The 19,946-nt window shown below is 34.0% G+C and overlaps 1 protein-coding gene across 1 annotated transcript; it reads left to right on the top strand.

The window, feature by feature from the left end:
* LOC124355271 (DET1- and DDB1-associated protein 1) lies at nucleotides 1-19,532 on the top strand. Its single transcript, XM_046806323.1, has 4 exons — nucleotides 1-160; nucleotides 10,585-10,723; nucleotides 13,119-13,180; nucleotides 18,324-19,532. Exons 1-4 carry the CDS (start codon nucleotides 158-160, stop codon nucleotides 18,414-18,416), a joined length of 297 nt encoding a protein of 98 aa, XP_046662279.1. The 5' UTR covers nucleotides 1-157; the 3' UTR covers nucleotides 18,417-19,532.
* The last annotated feature ends 414 nt before the right edge of the window (nucleotides 19,533-19,946 follow it).

The raw sequence follows: 19,946 nt of genomic DNA, 5'->3' as shown, positions 1-19,946 counted from the left end.
GTGTAGTAACGTGTGTTTGGTAGTAAAGTGGGTTGACTAAAATTGCCCCTCCTTGTAAAAAAAGTGATGGTATTGACTTCTGGAACGGTGTAATTAATACGTAAACAGATAAATTATCAAATTTCATAATCCTTTCTGTGTTTTTGACATTACAAAAATGGTAAAGTAGTCATTTCATTATAGTTTCTTTTTATAAATATCTTATTAAACATATAAATAACAATTTATGCTAGGGCTGGTCTGTAAACCTTGCAATCATAGCTTTACCCTAATAGTACTTGTAAAAATGAGGTGGTTTTTTCTTAATATTGTATTGTCTAATGAATTAGCCTTAGCTCCGACATTATAAATTCCCATAATATTCCTTATGTATTATGCTTTCTACAGTTTGTATTTTTAGCCTATTATCTATCGTCTATAGAATAGGGTTGTCTTTATGCTCACCACTAAAGGTTAATTGTTCTGCAGTAGCTAGTAAAAATTATTTCTGGTATTAGATTATACTAATTGCCCTCCTAAATTATAGGCTGTCTTGAAAGGCCATTTTTAGGGAGTTCGGATCATTAAATAACAATGTTTGAAATATTAAAAATCATGTTGTTTTAGGCCTAGGTTATTGTGTACTTCCTATGTATTTTAGTCGTGAAGCATATCCTTTGAATTGGTAAGGTGTTTAAGTTAAGGTACAAGACCCACTTTGAATTCTTTTTCAGGTAATGTTTTCTTGGTAAATGTTTGCTTGGGTAGGGTACGATAAGCGGACTCGGTTTTTTATATCGAAATTGGCAAACGATATCACTTAATCATAATCATTGATATAATCGATACTGATTAATTATTTTGAACCATTAACTTAAATAATCTACACCAACAGCTGTAAACACTTTCAAATAATACTCGTAATGTAATATTTCAATTATTTATAAGTAACATTTTATTATTAAAAATGACAGTCAATTTTAGAAAACGAAACGACATTGCTTTGAAAGATGATAAGACATGTTTTTGTGACTTCAACATGTTGGACTCGTACCAAAAAACCCACTATGTGAAATTTGTGGGAAAGAAACAACTGTAACTGTGAGAGGAGCAAATATGGTCGTCTTCAGTTTTCCGAATTTTGGTTATAATAATTTGATCACTGTAAATAGGCCTTTTAAATTCATATTTTAATTTAAAACATATGATTGTTATTGAGAACTATTGATACTTTTATATCGATTGATAGTGTAGGATTTGAGATGAGAATATTAGGTATCTATGATTACATTCTTCGATATAATAAACCGGGTCCGCTTATCTTACCCTACCCGTTTGCTTTAACCTCTGGACAATATTTTATGGTTTTCAAAAGGAAAATGCTTAACACATTGGAGTCTGGCTCGCTATTTGCTGTTTTAATAGCCTGGTCTGCACAAATTATTGGGTTTTCAGATTTTTTCTTTAGAAAACTGTTAAATATTATGTATATGATATTATATTTTCTTGAAAGTTCTATCTTTCCTCTTTAAATTGATATGTAAAACTTTATTCCTATAAAATGTAATAAATTAAAAAAAAAATTTCAAAACTTACATTATTTGAAGAAAAATAAAAACTCCCGCATGTCTTGTATTACTTGAAAATTAACTTTTGAATAAATAATATAAGTAATTTCAATTTTTTTAAAGGCATTTACTATATACATATTTACAAATAATTATTTTATTTGCCAAAAAAATTCCAAATGCTAAAAAAATTATTGTTGTCGTAGACAGACTGACGACGCGCCAGGCCACGTCAGTCGATAAACAAAAGCCTCAAGCGGGTATGACGTAGTAGCGCCTAGCGGAATTTTTCTGAACTAACCAACAAAGCTGGCTTTTTAATGCAGCAGACGGCACTCGAATATCACTCGGGCAACTCCGTATATCAATCGGCAAAGCTGTGCTCGAGTCATGCTCGAGCGCCGGCCGGGTGATTAAACAATGGCGCTCGAGTCTGGCTCGAGCGTAGACTCGAATGTGTTAAAAAGTAAACTTAAATAGAATATCAATCGTTAAGCTACATTTTAGAAAGGCCGAAATTTTTATTCTTAAATTTCGTAAAAGTAACTAATAGTTAAATGGGCTAACTATAATGCCTTTGGCCACAAGCTGGTTATGACAGCACCTTCAGTCATGGCAAAGAACGAAAAACATCCCTCTTAATATTACCAACCAGTTAAATATAAAATTCCAAAAGGTCGGTCACTAATGCTTAAGAACTAAAAATATAAACTCACCGAAAAAAGGGCTATGGGTACTTTGGGATTATACCGACCACACCAGTATGAAGAACACAAAAATATAAATTAATAGAAACAAACATGATAAAACGAAAAAACAACTCTTTAATTACAAACTTACAAGCATTTCCAGGTATTATGATTGGTATTGTTGTCGCTGTTATCTTATCTTTCTCGAGAATCCCGATTACGGCAGGCCATGCGGCATCACATGATTATTTAAGTTTTTTGCAAGGTACATAATTGCCTTTCCATTACAATTCAATTTATATCTGATCAGCCCCTCTAGAATTTGATATTTTACTGATAGGTACTATTCATCGAGGGATGTTTTTCTTTTGTTGACACCAGCGCGGGGCAGCACCTGCGAAGCACAACACTAAACGATTCAGCGTTCATTTCATAGTGATAGTCCGAACTGGATGATGTCTTAGACCGAAAAAACCCACTTACATTCTTGCAAAAACCCATCTTTTGCCGAACCGACATGACAAATTTATTAATCTTCTAACCTTTGCCGAGAGGAACCTTTAGTCCACCCAACTCAGTTCGTATCCTGCCATATGTATTTTTGAGTATGGTTTTCATTAACCCATGTTTCATCGAGGTGGGGGGGGCGAGTAATATAATGAAAAGTTGGATAGTAGAAATAAATGGATTAATGATGAGTTAAAACTAAAGCAAACTGAAATAACTTATTTGGAGTCTCAATTTAGAATATGTAAAGATAACGAATTAAAATTATTAATCAAAAGTAAAAAGCAAGATCTAACGAAATAATGTAATTAGTAATAAACAGTTATACTTTGAGGAAAAAAATTATGAATTCAAAAAATAAGATTAAAACTACATGGAACTTAGTAAATTTAGAAACTGGGAAAACTGTCAAAAACCATACACAAACACTAAATTATTTCATCTGGGTCACTACATAACTGATCCATCTGTTATATGTGAAACATTTAATGAATTCTTTGTGAATGCAGTTAAAGATCTAGTAGTCCCAAACATTGAGCACTCAGGCAAAAGCTACTTTAATTAATGTTAGTCAAGTCAACACAAAAATTTCAATTCAAAATTGGTAACAGAAAATGAAATTGCAAAAATAATAACATCCTTCGATAATAAGTACTCTTCAGGATACAAATGACATTCCTATTACAATTATAAAGGCAGCTTTGCCTTTTATTTGTATTCCATTAACTCATGTAATCAATCATTCCCTAATCTCAGGTAATATTTTTCCAGATAAATTTTAAAATAGCCCGAGTTATACCTATATTTAAAAAGGGTAATTTAGAGGATGTGAAATGTTATAGACCAGTATCGGTACTTCCAGTATTCTCAAAAATTTTAGAAAAAGTAGTATATAGTCAATTTTCTAATTATCTCGAAACTAATGAGCTATTAGATAAACAACAACATGGCTTTAGGTCCAGTAAGTCTACTACAACGGCAGGAGTTGAGTTTTATTGAATCAATAATTGAATCCTGTTGATAGAGGGCAAAAAATAATTGGCATTTTTCTGGATTTGTCACGGGCCTTCGATAGTGTTGGAACACAGTAAGTTAACTGAATGTACTTTATACTCTTGGAGTGAAAAGTACAGAATTGACATGGTTTAAATCATACCTGTTCAGAAAGAAACACAATTTGTTGAAAATTAATCATTATAAAGAAAATGTAAAAGTTAGATATAAGGAAAAATATGCTTCTCGTCTTTTAACTGTTCAATATGGTGTCCCCCAGGATCGATATTGGGCCCATTATACTGTTCCTATGCTATTTGAAAGGTCTACCTGGAATAGTATGGGGCAATGATTATAAAGTTTGCCTTTATGCAGATGACACAAACATAATTGTAACTGCGGAAAGTGAAGAGCAAATAGAAATTTCCTCTCAACAAGATTGGCTTGTCGTTGGTGAAAGACTTTTTGGACAGTAAAAATCTCCTTTTGAATTCTAGTTAATCTAATTTTATTTCCTTCTCAACAAAGCAAGCTAAGAATAAATTACTGCCCACAATATTTGTCGAAAATTAGATACTGGACCAAAACAAGAAACTAAATTTCTAGGATTAGTTATAGATGAAAACTTAACGTGGGATGAGCATGTAAATCTTGTTAATGCGCAAAACATCAAGTGGCCTTTATGCTCTAAGAAGAATGGCACTATATCATGTAACATAGAAACATTAAAATCTATTACTACGCCTTAATCCACTCCCACATTTTTGGTATATATGGCACAACAACAAAACGAAATATGGACAGAATCTTAATCCAACAAAAACGGGCTGGGCCTTAAAGATTATGCTCCATTTGAAACAATCCGACTCTGTTAAACATAAATTTTCAGAATTGAAGATTTTTACAGTGTACAGCTTATATATTTTTGAGACAATAAAATTCATACTTTTTTTAAAATAATAAAACTACAATAGGGAAAAATATACATACATATAAATACTAGATCACATCGACAAGTTGAACAACCATAGATTGTGTTTTTTCGAAAAGAAAACTTCTTTTAAAGAAACAAAATTTTATTGACTGTTTACCGCAAAATATTAAACAAGAGAAAAATCCGAACAAATTTCTTAAATCATTAAAAAATTTTTTAATAAAATCTGCATTTTTACTCAACTGAAGAGCTACTTACTCTAAGAAACCATTGAAATACATTGTGCTTTTCCCCTTTTCGTTTTATTCAAAAGAAAAATTGTTAATGACTACTCTAATAGAACAGGTATGGAAAGTTGAAAAGAAGGTGAAAACACTTAATTTTAATATTTTTATTTGTAGGCTCAATGTTTGTAATGATTGTTTGTAAAAACCTGTATTTAGAACTAATGTTGTTCTGGCCCGAAGAAGGGGAAAACCCCTAAACTAATCTGCACGAACCTAATGTTAAGAATGTGTAATTTTTGTGTATAAAGAGGTTCTTGTTTTCTGTTTTATCTCATTTGTTTTTATTGTTCACAGACATTGTAAAATGTTTCTTTTAAATTAAAACCAATTACTTTGTTGACACTATTTCTTGTACGATATGTACATTTTTTATGAAATAAAGATGTTTTGATTGATTGATTGATTGAATAGCTACCAATAAACAACACTTAAAAACACGAAAACGTTCATCAACAGTAAAATTCAGAACAAAATAATATACGCGTACTGGAATTGAAGAGAATGCAGTATTTTCAACCGCCACTGATTAAGCGACAATAGGCACTGACGGTCAGAGACCGGAAGGAGGAAGGGGCTGTTTCTTGGAAACAGTATGACTCATCCGTCTGGTATTACCACCACTCCTGGCTGGTGCGGCTTTTATTTACAGGTATTTCACCCGTTTCCTCCACATTTTCGCTCGTCTGACATATCTATTATGTACTGTGTTCAAATTTCATTGGATGTTATAGAAAACCGTTACTTTAGAATTTTATAAGAAAGTGCATTCATATTATAAAAATACTTGTGCTGTATGATTTTTCAACTATGGCCAGTTTAAATATTTAAATCACCCACATGTGAAAACAATTTTACATAACACAGATTCAAGACTATTAATAGCCAGGTAGGAAAAATGCTTTCAAATGGTTATAAATTTATGAGAACCGAAGTGTGTAAAAAAAACCGTTGCGGCAACAATTCCCACCGTTATGTACTGAATAAGTATATTTATGGAAAAGAACATATATTTCAGATGTATTTGATAACTTTCTTAACAAATTGAAAATCCATTTAACATAACATGATTATACTATGCAAACATGTAATGCCTTATTATATATCAGTGATAATGGCATTATCTAACTGTTAAATACGGGAAATTAACGTTTTTGCAGTATTTTTATATTTTCTTTTTAATTTATATTTCGGCTAAAGATTTTAATCCTACGATCTTCGTATATGAGTAATATAATACAATAATTTATTTCAATCTATTTAACTCAACATGGAAATAAGCTACAGAGATGTACTTTTTTTTTAAATGACCGTAAAATTACATTTTGTAATACGTAGTTAATTAATTCAAGACAGCTCTAACATTTCTTTCGAGCGTAACGGTTAAGTATTTTAAGAACGCTGGACTCGCGTGGCTTGTGGTTACAGCGGGGAACAAGTTTGGCAACGTCGCTCAGTTCTCGTTGGCCGCTCCAAGGTCACGGGCAAAATAGGCTCCTCCCTCAACTGCACTCTCTTGTGGTTTTTTGTATAAGACTGTGCATAATGGCCTGAAATGCTTCTTCTCCAGCTTTCTCTTTGTCCAGACAATCTGTGTGTTACTATTTAATTTTTTTTTTGGAGGAGTACTTGGTATTATCCGGAAGCTAAGTGCATATACATTTATCTAGTTATAAAGCCTAATAACAAATAGTAGATAGGAACAAAGTTGTCTCCTTCTCGTCGACTTATGACATGTAATTTCCTTAGTAAGTCAAATAAAGTCTGTTTTTTTCGAATAATGTAGTTGTTTTAGGACACCGGTAAAGAAAAACAACCAAAAATATTGGCCTCCAGATAATACCTAACCTCAAGAGGGCCTGTAGTGGAGCAGCAATAGGTTGGAATGCATGTGTTATTCACTGCAAATAGCGTCTATCTTGTTCATAACATTTTCCCCGATATCAGAGATTTGGGATAGACACACACACATGTGCTCCAGTGTCCAAAAGAAATGGCTGTTTCTTCACTCTGTCCATAATAAAGAGAGACAGGATAACTTTGTACGAGATCGCTAGCCGCTATTAGTGATCTCCAGAGTTGTTTCCCAAGGCTTTGGCAGTGTACTGACAGGGTTTAGTGCATTTTTTGGCCTGGTCTCTGAACCTCCTGAGATACCAGCACACGTCATTTGGAGTGTGAACTCTAGCACAGACGAGGTAATGAGTCGGATCAGCGAGTGTCATACTTATGTCAGAATTCATTAAATTCAGCAATTTCTTGCCTCAGTATATTTAGCAACTTCATTTATCTTATCTGTCATCAAGATATCTGTCATGTTTCTCCATAAGGGCCTTGAAAGAGTTGGTAGTGGCAGTAGCCTTCTTCTTCTTCTATGGAGCGGCCTCTTGTCATGCGCTTAAGCTAAAGGGCCTTTGGCGCACCCTAGAAGCACACCATGAGGCCTACCAATCCATGATTTCAGCAGTTCCACAAACTGCTGAAAACAACCCACAGGTCCTCCTTTTTTCACTACTTGAGGTTGTGGGTAGCTTCTAACACTGCATCAGCAAGAAAGGGAAGGACGTGATTGTTGGTAGTTGCAGAAGTGTCAGTGTTCTGCATGTTGTTGATTTCATTATGTTCTAGAAGTAATTTAACTTGTCAGTCATCATGCAAATCATGTAGGGGTTCCCACTGTCATGAGGTGGGGGTGAAAAGTAAAATTGTTATTTTGTAGTAAATTTTTACACACAATGCAATGGGGAACTGACTTTATATTTACACACAACAATCCCAGTAGTAACATTGACCATATGATTTTAAATACATTATGAAAATTAAAATGTCACATGTAAAAGTTAAACGCCAAAACAAGTTTTTTTCAAATGGAGCACTTTCCAATAAGTGACTAGGATAGCAGTGTAAATACAAGTGAGGAAAGGCCTAAAAACTAAAAAAAAAGGAGGAATCTATCTTGGATGGGGTGGTAAACCCAAGGTTTGGGAATTTTGCTCTCAGATAAGGCGTTAGGTCCTCAGGTATAGTAATAGGCCCTTGAGTAATGCGGTAGGCCCTCAGATAGACGTGATAGATAGTTAGGTTGGATTAGTTTTTCTTAACTTCATGAGCTAAATAATATTTTTAGGGATATGTCTATTCTCATATCTTGTCAATAACTTTGAGGTTAAAAGCTAAGTACTTTTATATTTCTAAGGAAGAAAGACGGGTAATTATGAGAAATTATTGGGTCAGTTCAATTTCTGTCATATTTTACTATGTGAACGGTACTTTGCCGTGATTACATAACTTAATCATGTTAAATGATAAATTGTACTGATTAAAAATGCTCCTGGTCATCAGTGCGGGCTTCAGTCAGTGGAGCCTTTATCCCCACCCAGCACTGGTAGCACAAAAACATCTATCTAGATAGTACATAAATTCAAGCACAGACCAAGTTAGCGCTGTGGTCTCGATGGGTATTACATCCATTAATTAAATATAAGGCAAGGGTAAATTTATCCCCTTACTTTGCTTTTATCCATTTGTAATACTGTATGTATTAAAATCGGTGTCATACATGTAATACTGTATGTATTAAAATCGGTGTCATACATAGGGTTGATTTATTTAACCTTCCCCAAACCACACATGGACTCTGAATCTTCTTATTTTTCAGCAACCTTAACTATGGCTTTCCGATACTTAATTTTCGAGTTTCTCACTTTTAATGAATACTTGATTGCATATTAAGAAAGAAATTAGAACTGACCCAGTAGTTGTTCAGAGTTAGCAAGGTTAAGTAATTCATGACTTAAAGAGTTTTCGTATGAAAATCATACAATCAGCTCAGATATCACTTTTACATTTCATTATGAGACTGGTGGCTTTGTAACCATTTTAGGCTACTTATGGAAAGATCAACAATCATTATCCTATTCCCATGTAAAGTTATTCCTGAACAAGATTATAATGGTCTTATTTGTCGAAAAACCTGAATGTATATAAATCTGATTTTAGAGGGTGGTCGTTTAGGTAACCATGATTTTAGCCTTATAAGAACAATGTTAAATCTGAAACACTTAAATACACCTTAATATGCCATGGTTGTAGAGTTAAGTATGAGATGGCTTATTTTAAAGGTATAATTAATACGCATCTAAACATGAAATACAGTTATTTTGATAGTTTTATTGGTTGTTCAGAAATAAAGTCAGAGTGCTTATAAAGTTAATTGTTGTATATGGCAAGCTAGCCGCCTGGACTTGGTGAGAAATTGGTACAAGCATTTTCCCACCTTGTAAGAGAAATACCTCGACCAATTTGTAGTAGATTAATATTCCACATGCCCAACAACAACGTGTTAGATCTCAAATATTTCTCAACTAAGAATTATTAGTTTTTCACTAGCAAACGTGATTCCAAATTAGATTTACATATTAAAAAGGATGTTTGCTAACCATATGTAATAAACAAATAACTCCGTTATGTCAACCACAAGGATGAGTAGAAACTTGGGTCTGGTCCACAAAGTCCTTGATAGCCAACAAAACTAACCAATGGAAAACCTGGGAATCTAAAGTGGGAAACTGAAGCCATCAGTGGGGGCGTCAGGACCAGGGCAGTGCCATCCAGAGTATAAAAGTTCTGGAGAGCCCATAAGCTCTATCTCTCTCTTTGAATCTTCCAGACTTTCGTGGAGTATTTCATGTACTTTTTTGTCATTCCTCGATGTTTTAATATACATAACTGTTTTGGACTTTTAAGACAATTGGTGTCAATTGCCCTGTAATGTACTGGGCCTGCTGCACGGTAAGTCATATCTGCTGATGGACATTTAATTCACTTGTCTCACTCCACTTTGAATATTAACTCAAAATTATTAAGTTAACTAAAAGATATATAGTTTATGTTTGTGATCTGATAACTAAGTAAAAATAAAGTATCATCCACAAAGAAGGTTGCTCACTTTATTTTCCATCCTGTCATCAGAAAGCGTAGTTAAAATAATATAGGTAGGTTTAGATTAGGTTATCATAAATATTTTACTAGTAGTACCTAAGATAAAGATAATGTTTTATGTATATGATAACCTTATATCTTTATGATAACCTAATGTAAACCTACGTATATTGTTTAATAACAATTAGTAGATAGGGACAAAGTGGCCTCCTTCTCACCGGCATCTCTTCCTTTTGGGACACAAAAAATAAGGACTAATCATCATAATGACGTTTAATTTCACACTAGGTCAAATAAAGTCTTGTTTCTGATAATTTAGGTTTTTAGGTTCCAGTAAGAAAAACTGTTCTAAAATTAGTGGCCTCCAGTTAATACCAAGGTAACAAATTTTGTTTAACAATGTGTACAGGACCATAAATTAGATATTATAAATAGATGATAAGAAATCATGTCCGTTCAACAATTCGTTGAGAGGATAGGAAACTGACCGTTGGCTACTCGTTCCTTGTGTGAGACAGAGCCAAAATCATCTATTCTCAAATCATTTATACCCATTTTAACGTGGCTCACGAAGGTGGCTAATTAGCTAGCTTATTTCATACTTTAACTAAGCTTGCATTGTTTTTTACGTTTGTGCTTGTATAAAATAAATTTTATCAGAGAATTATTTTCAATTTTGTTTGTTTTAGTCAGTAGCAGAGTTTTTGAAGGGTCTACCGTCGTACAATGAAAACAATTTCTCTCGCTTCCACACGGACAGTGGCAGCCGATCCTGTGCCAAGCGGCCTTCCGTATACCTCCCAACCAAGGACCATCCCTCCGAACAGAGTGAGTGCGTGAGTCAAGGACCTGTCACAGCCATTAAACACTGTTCACAACACTGAATGGAATATGTTCCTTCCCTTGTTTCATCACTTTTTTATTTTAATGAATAAACAGTAGATAAATTATCTAGTAGATAAATCCGAGTATAGTACTACTGTTCAGTCAAAGAGAAGTGAACAACAGGAGTTATACATTTAAAATTCAATATACGAGGCGTGTTCAAAAAGTAAGTACCGTTTAAAAAAAACTAGTAAAACATTTTTTTTTTCAACACAATTTTATTTCTACATGAAAGCCCAAACTTTTAACTATTTTTGACATAGTTTCCACCGATGTTCAAACACTTGTAGCAGGTAATCAATTTGTCTATACTCTCTTCGTACAATGTTCCCACCAACGAATGTAGCCACAACTGCACGGCAGTTTTCTCTTCATCGCCGATTTCAAAGCGTTGACCACCTAGCTTGCGCTTCATGTGCAGGAACAAGTGGTAGTCAGAAGGTGCCTAGTTTGGGATGTAGGGCAAGTGATCGAACTGCACCCAAAAAAATTATCGAACCAATGTTTGAGTGTCAGGTATGGGGCCCAGCAGTGTCATGGAACAACACAATTCCATTACTGAGCATTTCTCTCCGTTTGTTTTGAATTGCCCGCTTTAGTTTTCTTAAGGCTTCCCAATACCTTGCCGCATTAATGGTTTCACCTCTTGGGACAAAATCAATCAGCAAAACACCTTTCCGATCCAAAAAGACCACATAATTTTTTGTGCAGACATTGTCGTCTTGAATTTTTGTTTCTTTGGGGATTGTGTGTGTCGCTACTCCATTGACTGATGTTTGGATTCTGGATCATCACTGTACCGTATGAGAAAAATCAACGCATTTCCGAGTTTCTTGGTCAGTGTGCATTTTTGGAACCCATCGGGAACACAGCTTGCGATAACCTAAGCGGTCCGTAACAATTTCGTACAAAAGAGTGTGTGAAATTTGTTGGAAATCATCAGATAGCGTTGTCATAGTAAAACGTCTGTTCTCTTGGATTTCTTCGTTAACTGCTCTTACCAGATCTTCGGTGACGAGAGAAGGCTGACCGCTCCGATTCTCATCATGCACATTTGTTCGACTGCCATTGAACATTCTAACCCACTTTCTGACCATTCCTTCACTTATCACATCTTCCCCGTAAACATCTCGAAGTTGACGATAAATTTCAGCCGGTTTCAAATTCCTTGCATTCAAAAATCTTATTATAAAACAAATCCTTTTTGGGAGTGCCGATGGCCAAGTGGTCTAAGACGTTGGACTTTGAGTCTGAGTTAGAGATAGCACAGGTTCGAATCCTGTCTGTGACCACACTTTTTATCAGTACCATCGACCTCGTACTGTATCGACTCTCCCCCTTATTCTGTTTGATAAGATCTTCGCACAGGTCAGTGTCCCATCAAAGGAGATCGGCTTCTCCTTATATATATATATATATATATATATATAAAATCTCACAATCGTCGGTATCACTAATTGTCTTAAACATTTTAAACATTAAGAGAAAACTGAAAACACAAAATAGAACAACTAAAATGGCGTGATTTGATAGCCAGTGAACAAGGACGACTAGTGCGCATTCATGGAACACCGATAGCAGCGCTACGGCAGCAGTAGAATGAAACAGTGCTTACTCTCTGAACACGCCTCATACTTTTGCTACTTAAATAAGTATAAATACATAGATTTAATACGTCAAATTTTATATCTAGAAATTTTATGGTTTAACTCTAGATTTAGTATTAATACATGTACATATCATAATCTTTTATGAACACATCATTTGTCAACACATGCTCCCATATATGTTAAATTTAGGAATATATTACATTGATTTTATATTATTGAATATATACTATTTAAAAGTGCAGATAACGGTGCACTTTAGTTTTTGCTTTAAAAAATCATTTAATTTTTAAATAAAACTAAGAAACTCTTAATTTAACTATATCAGGCTTAATTTAATAGCCTACAACATGTAATTATGCCTCACTAAAATAGCATTTTGTAATGTTTTCTTTGGTGTAAGAAAATCCAAAATGCATTGTTTAAAATATTTTATATTGACTGTGGATGATTTGAAGGGGTTACAGGATGTTGGACTTTTGTCATCATTGGATGTTACAAAAAGAGAACATTAGATTATAAGCATTGGAATATTTTCTACTCTTTAGGTGTAAAAAAACTTAAAATATCACGATGAGGAAGCACAAGTATCAAGTTTGGTTGTTATATATTTAGTCTTTAGTCAAAATTTTACAACAAACGTATTACTCAAATGCAGCAATCATTTGTATTCTTAAATTTGTATTTAGCAATGTTCAATGAAGTTTATAACAGTGATTTTCTTGTTACAGTCATTGTTACTGAAAAAACAAGTATTCTACTCAGATATCTACATCAACAGTGGGACAAAAAGGTATTTTGTGTTTTATATAAGTGTATGTGATTATATTTTACAAGCCTAAACCATTACAACTCTATTTACCATTGACACTAAAACATTAGTTTGTGAATTTATCAAGTATAGAAAAGTAATGTTTTCTAACCATTTTATAGTTTCTAACATTAACAAATTATATTCTCATAACATCTTTACTCATTATTATTCTAACATTGTTAATAGTTTACAAAATACAAGAGGTAAATCCAACATAAACTGTTATTATTTTTAAATTTTGTATTTGATAACCTCACACATTTAATATTGTTTTCACTTTCAATATAGTCTTCTGCATGATCTACACACTTTTACCACAAATTCAGAAGTTTCAGTATTCCCTGGTCATAGAAAGTTTGAGGGCGAGTTGTAAGCCAGTTGCGCAAGTGCTTCTCGACTTCTTCGTTGCTCTCAAATTGTTTTCCTCCCAGTGATTCCTTCAGAAGGTCGAACAAAAAATAGTAACAGGAGAACAAGTCAGAGCTACAAGGGTTTTCTAGCCTATTTCTTCCATTGTATCACTTGTCAAAGTTGCAGTGTGAGGCCTAGCGTTGTAATGGAGGAGAATGATATCTCTGATGGGTATTTCTTGTCTTTTGTTTCAATAGTAACAAGTCAATAGTCTTTTGTTTGCCGGCCGTAACAACTGATAGTATTAAGCCACATTCACTCTATGTTGATCATGTAGAAAATTGACCAATCGTTACAGAGAGGCAAGTTTTCACTTTCACAGGGCAATCTTCATCCTTTCTCCGCCACTCCTTACTTGCCATTTTTGACTCGGGTCGTAGTGATTTACCCACATCTCATCAAATGTAACAATGCGCTTTTAAAATATCTCTCCTTGTTGAAATTGATCCAGCAGTCTTCAAGCGATCACCGACCTGACCTGTTATTGGTTTTCAGTGAACAACCTCGGAACCCATTGAGCACTAAATTTTTTGAAACCGAGTGGATCAGTGATTATGAATTGAACATTTCTGTACTTCTGATGGGATTTCTGGCATGGTTAACTAGTGATCACGTTCAATAAGTTCTCGAATACTATCATCTGCAAAGCTTGTCCAAGGGCGTCGATCATTACTTTAGTTTTCAATGCGTTCCTGTCCACCCTAAAATTTTCGCTCACATAAACACACGTTTCTGAGATATTGTACTGTTTCTAAACTGTGCCCACAAATGAGTTAAAATTTCCGACGGTTTAACACTTTCATTGGTTAAAAACTTTATGATAATCTGTTGTACAACAGACGAAGAGACTTCTCACTCGGTCATGGCTGTACTGACGGCAATGCCGAGCTTTAACACTAACTAGAATGGTTCCCCCACTATTCATAAACCAAACATCTACTCTACACAACATTATCTAAGTAGGACCTGCATTCTAAAAAGAATAGCAAAGTTACTGTTTATATTTGATTTACCCTCGTAGAACTAAGAGCTGTTTTGGACCCTGGGTATGAATGTTTTTTTATGATTTATGATAAATAACAGGCGATCATTGCAAAAAACTTGTGTGTAACATTTTTTAAAGGTACTTTGGGATTATACCGACCACACCCAGACATGAATCGTTATTTGACATTTTGCTTCTACTGATTACTAGATTAGCGTAGAACAATATTTCGTCAATAAAAAACAGGAATTGTCTTATCGCAAACCCCTCCCCATCCTCAGACAGAGGTCAAAGTCGAGCTGTCTAGTAGATAACGTGATTGCAGAGTCTTGCCGCCCGTTTAGCTGGTGCATCGCTTTGTTGTACTTCCTTGTTTTACCCCTACATTTCTCCAAACACAAAAATTCAACAAAAACTAACATTACCAAACAACAACTAAACTCTTTATTGAAAAAAACATACAAAACTTGTTTTTATTCTTGATCACACTCCGCCACCCAAAATGCTAGTGCCTCCGCTCATCAGCGCGGACTTTGGCTGCCCCGCGCTGATGTCAACGAAAGAAAAACATCCCTCGAGATAGTACCTATCAGTAAAATATCAAATTCTAGAGGGGCTGAGCAGAAATATAAATTGAATTGTAATGGCAATTATGTACCTTGCAAAAAACTTAAATAATCATGTGATGCCGCCGCGGCCTGCCGTAATCGGGATTCTCGAGAAAGATAAGATAACAGCGACAACAATACTGATCACAATACCTGGAAATGCTTGTTGATTGATGTAATGTTAGTTGTAATTTTGTAATTAAAGAGTTGTTTTTTCGTTCTATCATGTTTGTTTCTATAAATTTATATTTTTGTGTTCTTCATACTGGTGTGGTCGGTATAATCCCAAAGTACCTTTTTAAATAATATGAACTTGCTATTGTTAATTCCTGTTGTTGTATAAAGACAAAATGTTCTATTTAAAAAATATTCATATATTTACACAGTTTTTACAATATTTTATAGCTCTTCAGTAATTTGTTTGGGTTATGGTAAATTTTCTTCACATTTCTGCTGTCCATACTGTTGCAGCGTGTGGTACTCCTTGAGTATCGGAATTAATTAGTCTGAATGAAACACTTCACTACCATGAAACTTAACTAATAATGAAGTGGACTGTATTGACATTCAGATAGCTGGGAAAAAAAAGTAAAAAAAGTAAAGAATGTCTTATTTTACCAGGCGAAGTTAAGGCTAAGAAGCCCCCCTAACGCGAAGTTTGGGTTTGGGCTGTGCTATGTGTCCTAACTATTGTAATGTAGAGAGCTGGTGCTCCATACCCTATTGAGTGCTGAACTAGACTCCATCCAGGAGAGAGGCTCTGAGCCCTTGTCCTGAGGTGAAAGTATCGCTCTTCCTATGAGGCATTAGTTCCAGCCCTTCACACCCCAAGGGGACCCTACCATAAACTTGGAGTTGACATCCCTTTTGCCCATGACAGGCCTACTTCTATTCTTGTCTGGGAGTGAAAGCTCTGTCACTTCCCACCCTATGAGACGTAGCAATTACCTCCTCTAGGAGACCCTGTCATAAATATTATATATGTCACCTGTGATATTTAAGACTGCACCAGTTCTCCTCTCTAACAATAAAATAATGTCTACACGAGCCTACACTGAGATAATAAGCTAATTACGATATATTTATGTGCAAATAAGTAAACCATAATTAATAAACAAATAAAATGAAAAGCTCCAAGGACAGGCCGTAACACATACTGTGATACATTTTATGACTATCAATTATTGTGTCTTGTAATTCACCTTCACTTCGATCACTGCTCTCTTTCAAAACATTTTTAATAAAAAAATAGAGTGATTTTAGAATGTACTCAAGGTGCACTATGTTTTAGTAGAGTGATCCCATACAGCAGGGTTCTCAGCCTTACAGTCTTTGTCCCTCACTTAGTACAATGAAGTGGTCAACACAAGTAGTAAAATTTATATTTTGAAGGCTAAGGTAGAGGCTATACTGGCACTTTTTAAAATTAAATATTTGATAAACTTTTTTACAAATCCTTTAATATTACCTCAGATATCTTTTTGAACATTCAGTCTTTGCTTACACTTACTTATTCCCACTAGTAAGGTTTTTAATGTATCAACGATGCACAGAACTAGAAAGTATTTTTATTAAATCTAGAAAAGGTGTTAATGACACTATTATATAAGTCACTTTTTAATTTACTGAGAAGGTTGGCACTGTTAATTTTTAAAACATTTTTTTAATATGTGCTTGTACTGTAACTGTGACAAAGTAGATCCTAGGTAACATTCGACATTCAGTCTTGCTTGAAATTTTGACTTTAGACAAGCCAATGTTGAAAATCTGGGCTCACTGGGTTTGTGGATAAAAGTTGCATCAACAACATTGCAGCTTCCAAAGCAACTTGTGAGTAAACAGGAAGATAGCTCACTTAAAATTCTCTCAACACTCATGTTTTGAATTCCGCCAATGCTTGAGAATCCCATTGTATGTCAATTGCCTGTTCCAGAACATTGTCAGAGGGTCATCCATATCGATTTTAAAAAGATCTCCTGTCATCTTAAATTACCAGCTCTCTGTCCTGATATCTTAAAAATTGTGAGCAATTTAATTTGTAAGTAATGCCAAATGCTGTGATACTAGGTCTTTAAATTCATTGATTAATTGCAGCGGTAGATGTATCTTCAACATCTTTCTCATTTTCCATTAAAAAACTTCCAGTGGAGTAGGGTTTTGAGCACATAGTAACAAGTAATAACTGTTTTTGTCAATTGAAATGCATCTATATTTAATATAATCATCACTTGGCCATTTTTAGGCCTACTACAACAACTTACAACTTGTCTGTTTGACTTTTTACGTTTACTGGCCCAACAAACTGCAGGACACTACTAACAAAACATGCAAGCATCAAGAATCTCACAATAAACAAATGCACATGTGAGCATTATGAGAATAGGTTGGAGGTCATGTTTCTCAACTCTTTCCTATACACTGACGTCTCCGTTGATAATTTTCTATGGCTCTCCAGGGTGACATTCCCCAGGCTGAGAACTGCTGCATACAAGAAGGCAACTGTTTCAGTTTCAATGTTGACCTTCTTTCAACAACCATTATTTTGTAATGAATAAAGCATATGAAGTGTGGTTTGCTGCATTATGTTCTAATAATAAGTAACTTTCAAATTATATGCATGTTAACCCAGGCTTGAATTACAAATTCTAATGCCACTCTCTATGGCCTGACCTCCTGGTGTAGACATTAGATGGTTACTGCATACATAAGTAGTTAAGATAGCCATATAGCATTCTATACAGTGTTTTTACATTGTATCTGCTGAGGTTTGAAAGTTATTAAGATGTTTTTAGACATTTTATACGCCCTGCATATGTTATGTCTTCCACCAATTTCACTACTGCATAACGCTTCTCATATACCAATTTTATACTCTGTTGTGTACTTGAACCAGCTGTCACTGAACCTATCATCTGTCTATTTCCCCTTCCCAAACTGCAGTGTTGCCATTCTGAAAAGAAAAATTATTCCATAGAACGTAGAAACTAAGTTAAGACTGAATAGTGCTCTTGTAAGAAAACAGCAAACTACTTGTTGGCGAAATGGTCTCGTTGAAGTTAGTGAATAGGTTAAACACTGTACAAGTGCAATAAAATATAATGTTTTGTGATTTTTTTAGAATGCCTTAAAGAAGCGGGACCACCTAAGTCTAGATAGCAGTGAAGAATCCACTTCCAATAAGAAGAGACCTCGCCTGGAAACTTGCGCCTGAAGTACCTAAACTCCGCTCTTCCATCCAACATTAATTCAACTAAACAGAAACTTTAATTTCAGCTGTTTAATGCATATCAGTGTTAATATTTTTGGCATATTAAATCTGGAATGAAATTTTGTTTGGAAACAAATCCCAAATTCGGTTTGCATTGTTATTTTAAAGCTTTTCATGGGAATTCAGAAGATATTGTTGCATTTATGGGGTTTTGTGCAGGAGAAATTGATTTTGTTATGAAGATTCTTCCATAAAATTTCTTATGTGAGTTTCCTGGAGACACGGGTCTTAAGTGTTCAGTGAGAGGGTACTAGGGGCAGCAAGTTCCTATATTTTGTATTATATCCATACCTCGTAGATTATGTTTCGTCAATTCGGTTAGATAGTTTTTCATCTTTGTTTTATTTCTTAAGATCTGTTTTTGTAGTCTAATGCATCGGACACAAATATGGTATTCTATCCTAATTTGTGTAACTAAATCTGTTTGTCTCTAATTCCTTCAGTTAACATTTATTTGTATAATTTATATTCATTATTGCTATTAACAGATTTTTTGAGCTTATTAATATCTGTGTAAATACACAAAAATTGTTTTGATGATTTGTAATTAATATACTTGTTCCAAAAATGCTTTGACAACATTCTATTGTAATGGCTTTTAATAGTGTTACAATAGATTATCGTTTGTTAACAGTATTAAAAGTTTATAATTTTAAATCTGAACTGTTTTTGGTAGAATCAGAATAGAATGTGAGATTAGTTTCACTACTTTCTCCTTAGTTAAATTTGTTTTCAGTAGCCTCAAGAATTTCGAGAACTATTGTGTTTCACTTTGATATTAATCTTGTGTAGGTTGTTGTTATTGTATTTTCTTGTAGGTTTTGTATGTAGGCACATTCCCATATCATATTTTAATTGAAATTGTATTTCAATATTTCTAGTGTTTTGTAAATGCTTGATTTAGCAATAACTTGTTTTAGTGTTTTCCCTATGATTTATTTATTATTTTATCTTTAATCAACTTGTTTGTAGTTGGTCCTACTACTATTTACAACCAGTTATAATATTTATAGTTTGAGTTCTCTTATTATTTTGAAATAAACTATCATATAATGTAGACCAGTTTAATAGATTTCTTTGACAGAGTCATGTGTTTTTTGTCTTTTTTGTGTTAATTTTAAAAATTAATTTCAATTGATTTTTAGGAATTTGTTTTCAGTTTTTTTCCATTTAAATAGCCAAGTATTTTTGTCACAAATTAATTTCTCTAATGTTCATTTCATAAAAGAACACAACACCTTTTCATATAGTGGTTATCAAATGTCTAATTTGTATAGTTGCACTAAAGACCTTGAAATAAAATTTAAAGCATCTAAGCTTCATAAAAATTCTCAACACTTTTTACTGGTGAATCATATATCTTATTGACGTTACTTTTTCAAGAAAGTTTGGAGAATGTTGTTGCAACCGCATTATAATTTGCTGAACTGATGTCTTAGATGAGTATATGGAGTTAATGTTGCTATTTTCTTT

Source organism: Homalodisca vitripennis, chromosome 2 (genome assembly GCF_021130785.1).
Source record: "Homalodisca vitripennis isolate AUS2020 chromosome 2, UT_GWSS_2.1, whole genome shotgun sequence".
Lineage (NCBI taxonomy): Eukaryota > Metazoa > Arthropoda > Insecta > Hemiptera > Cicadellidae > Homalodisca > Homalodisca vitripennis.
This window is presented reverse-complemented; position numbering and strand designations above follow the sequence as displayed.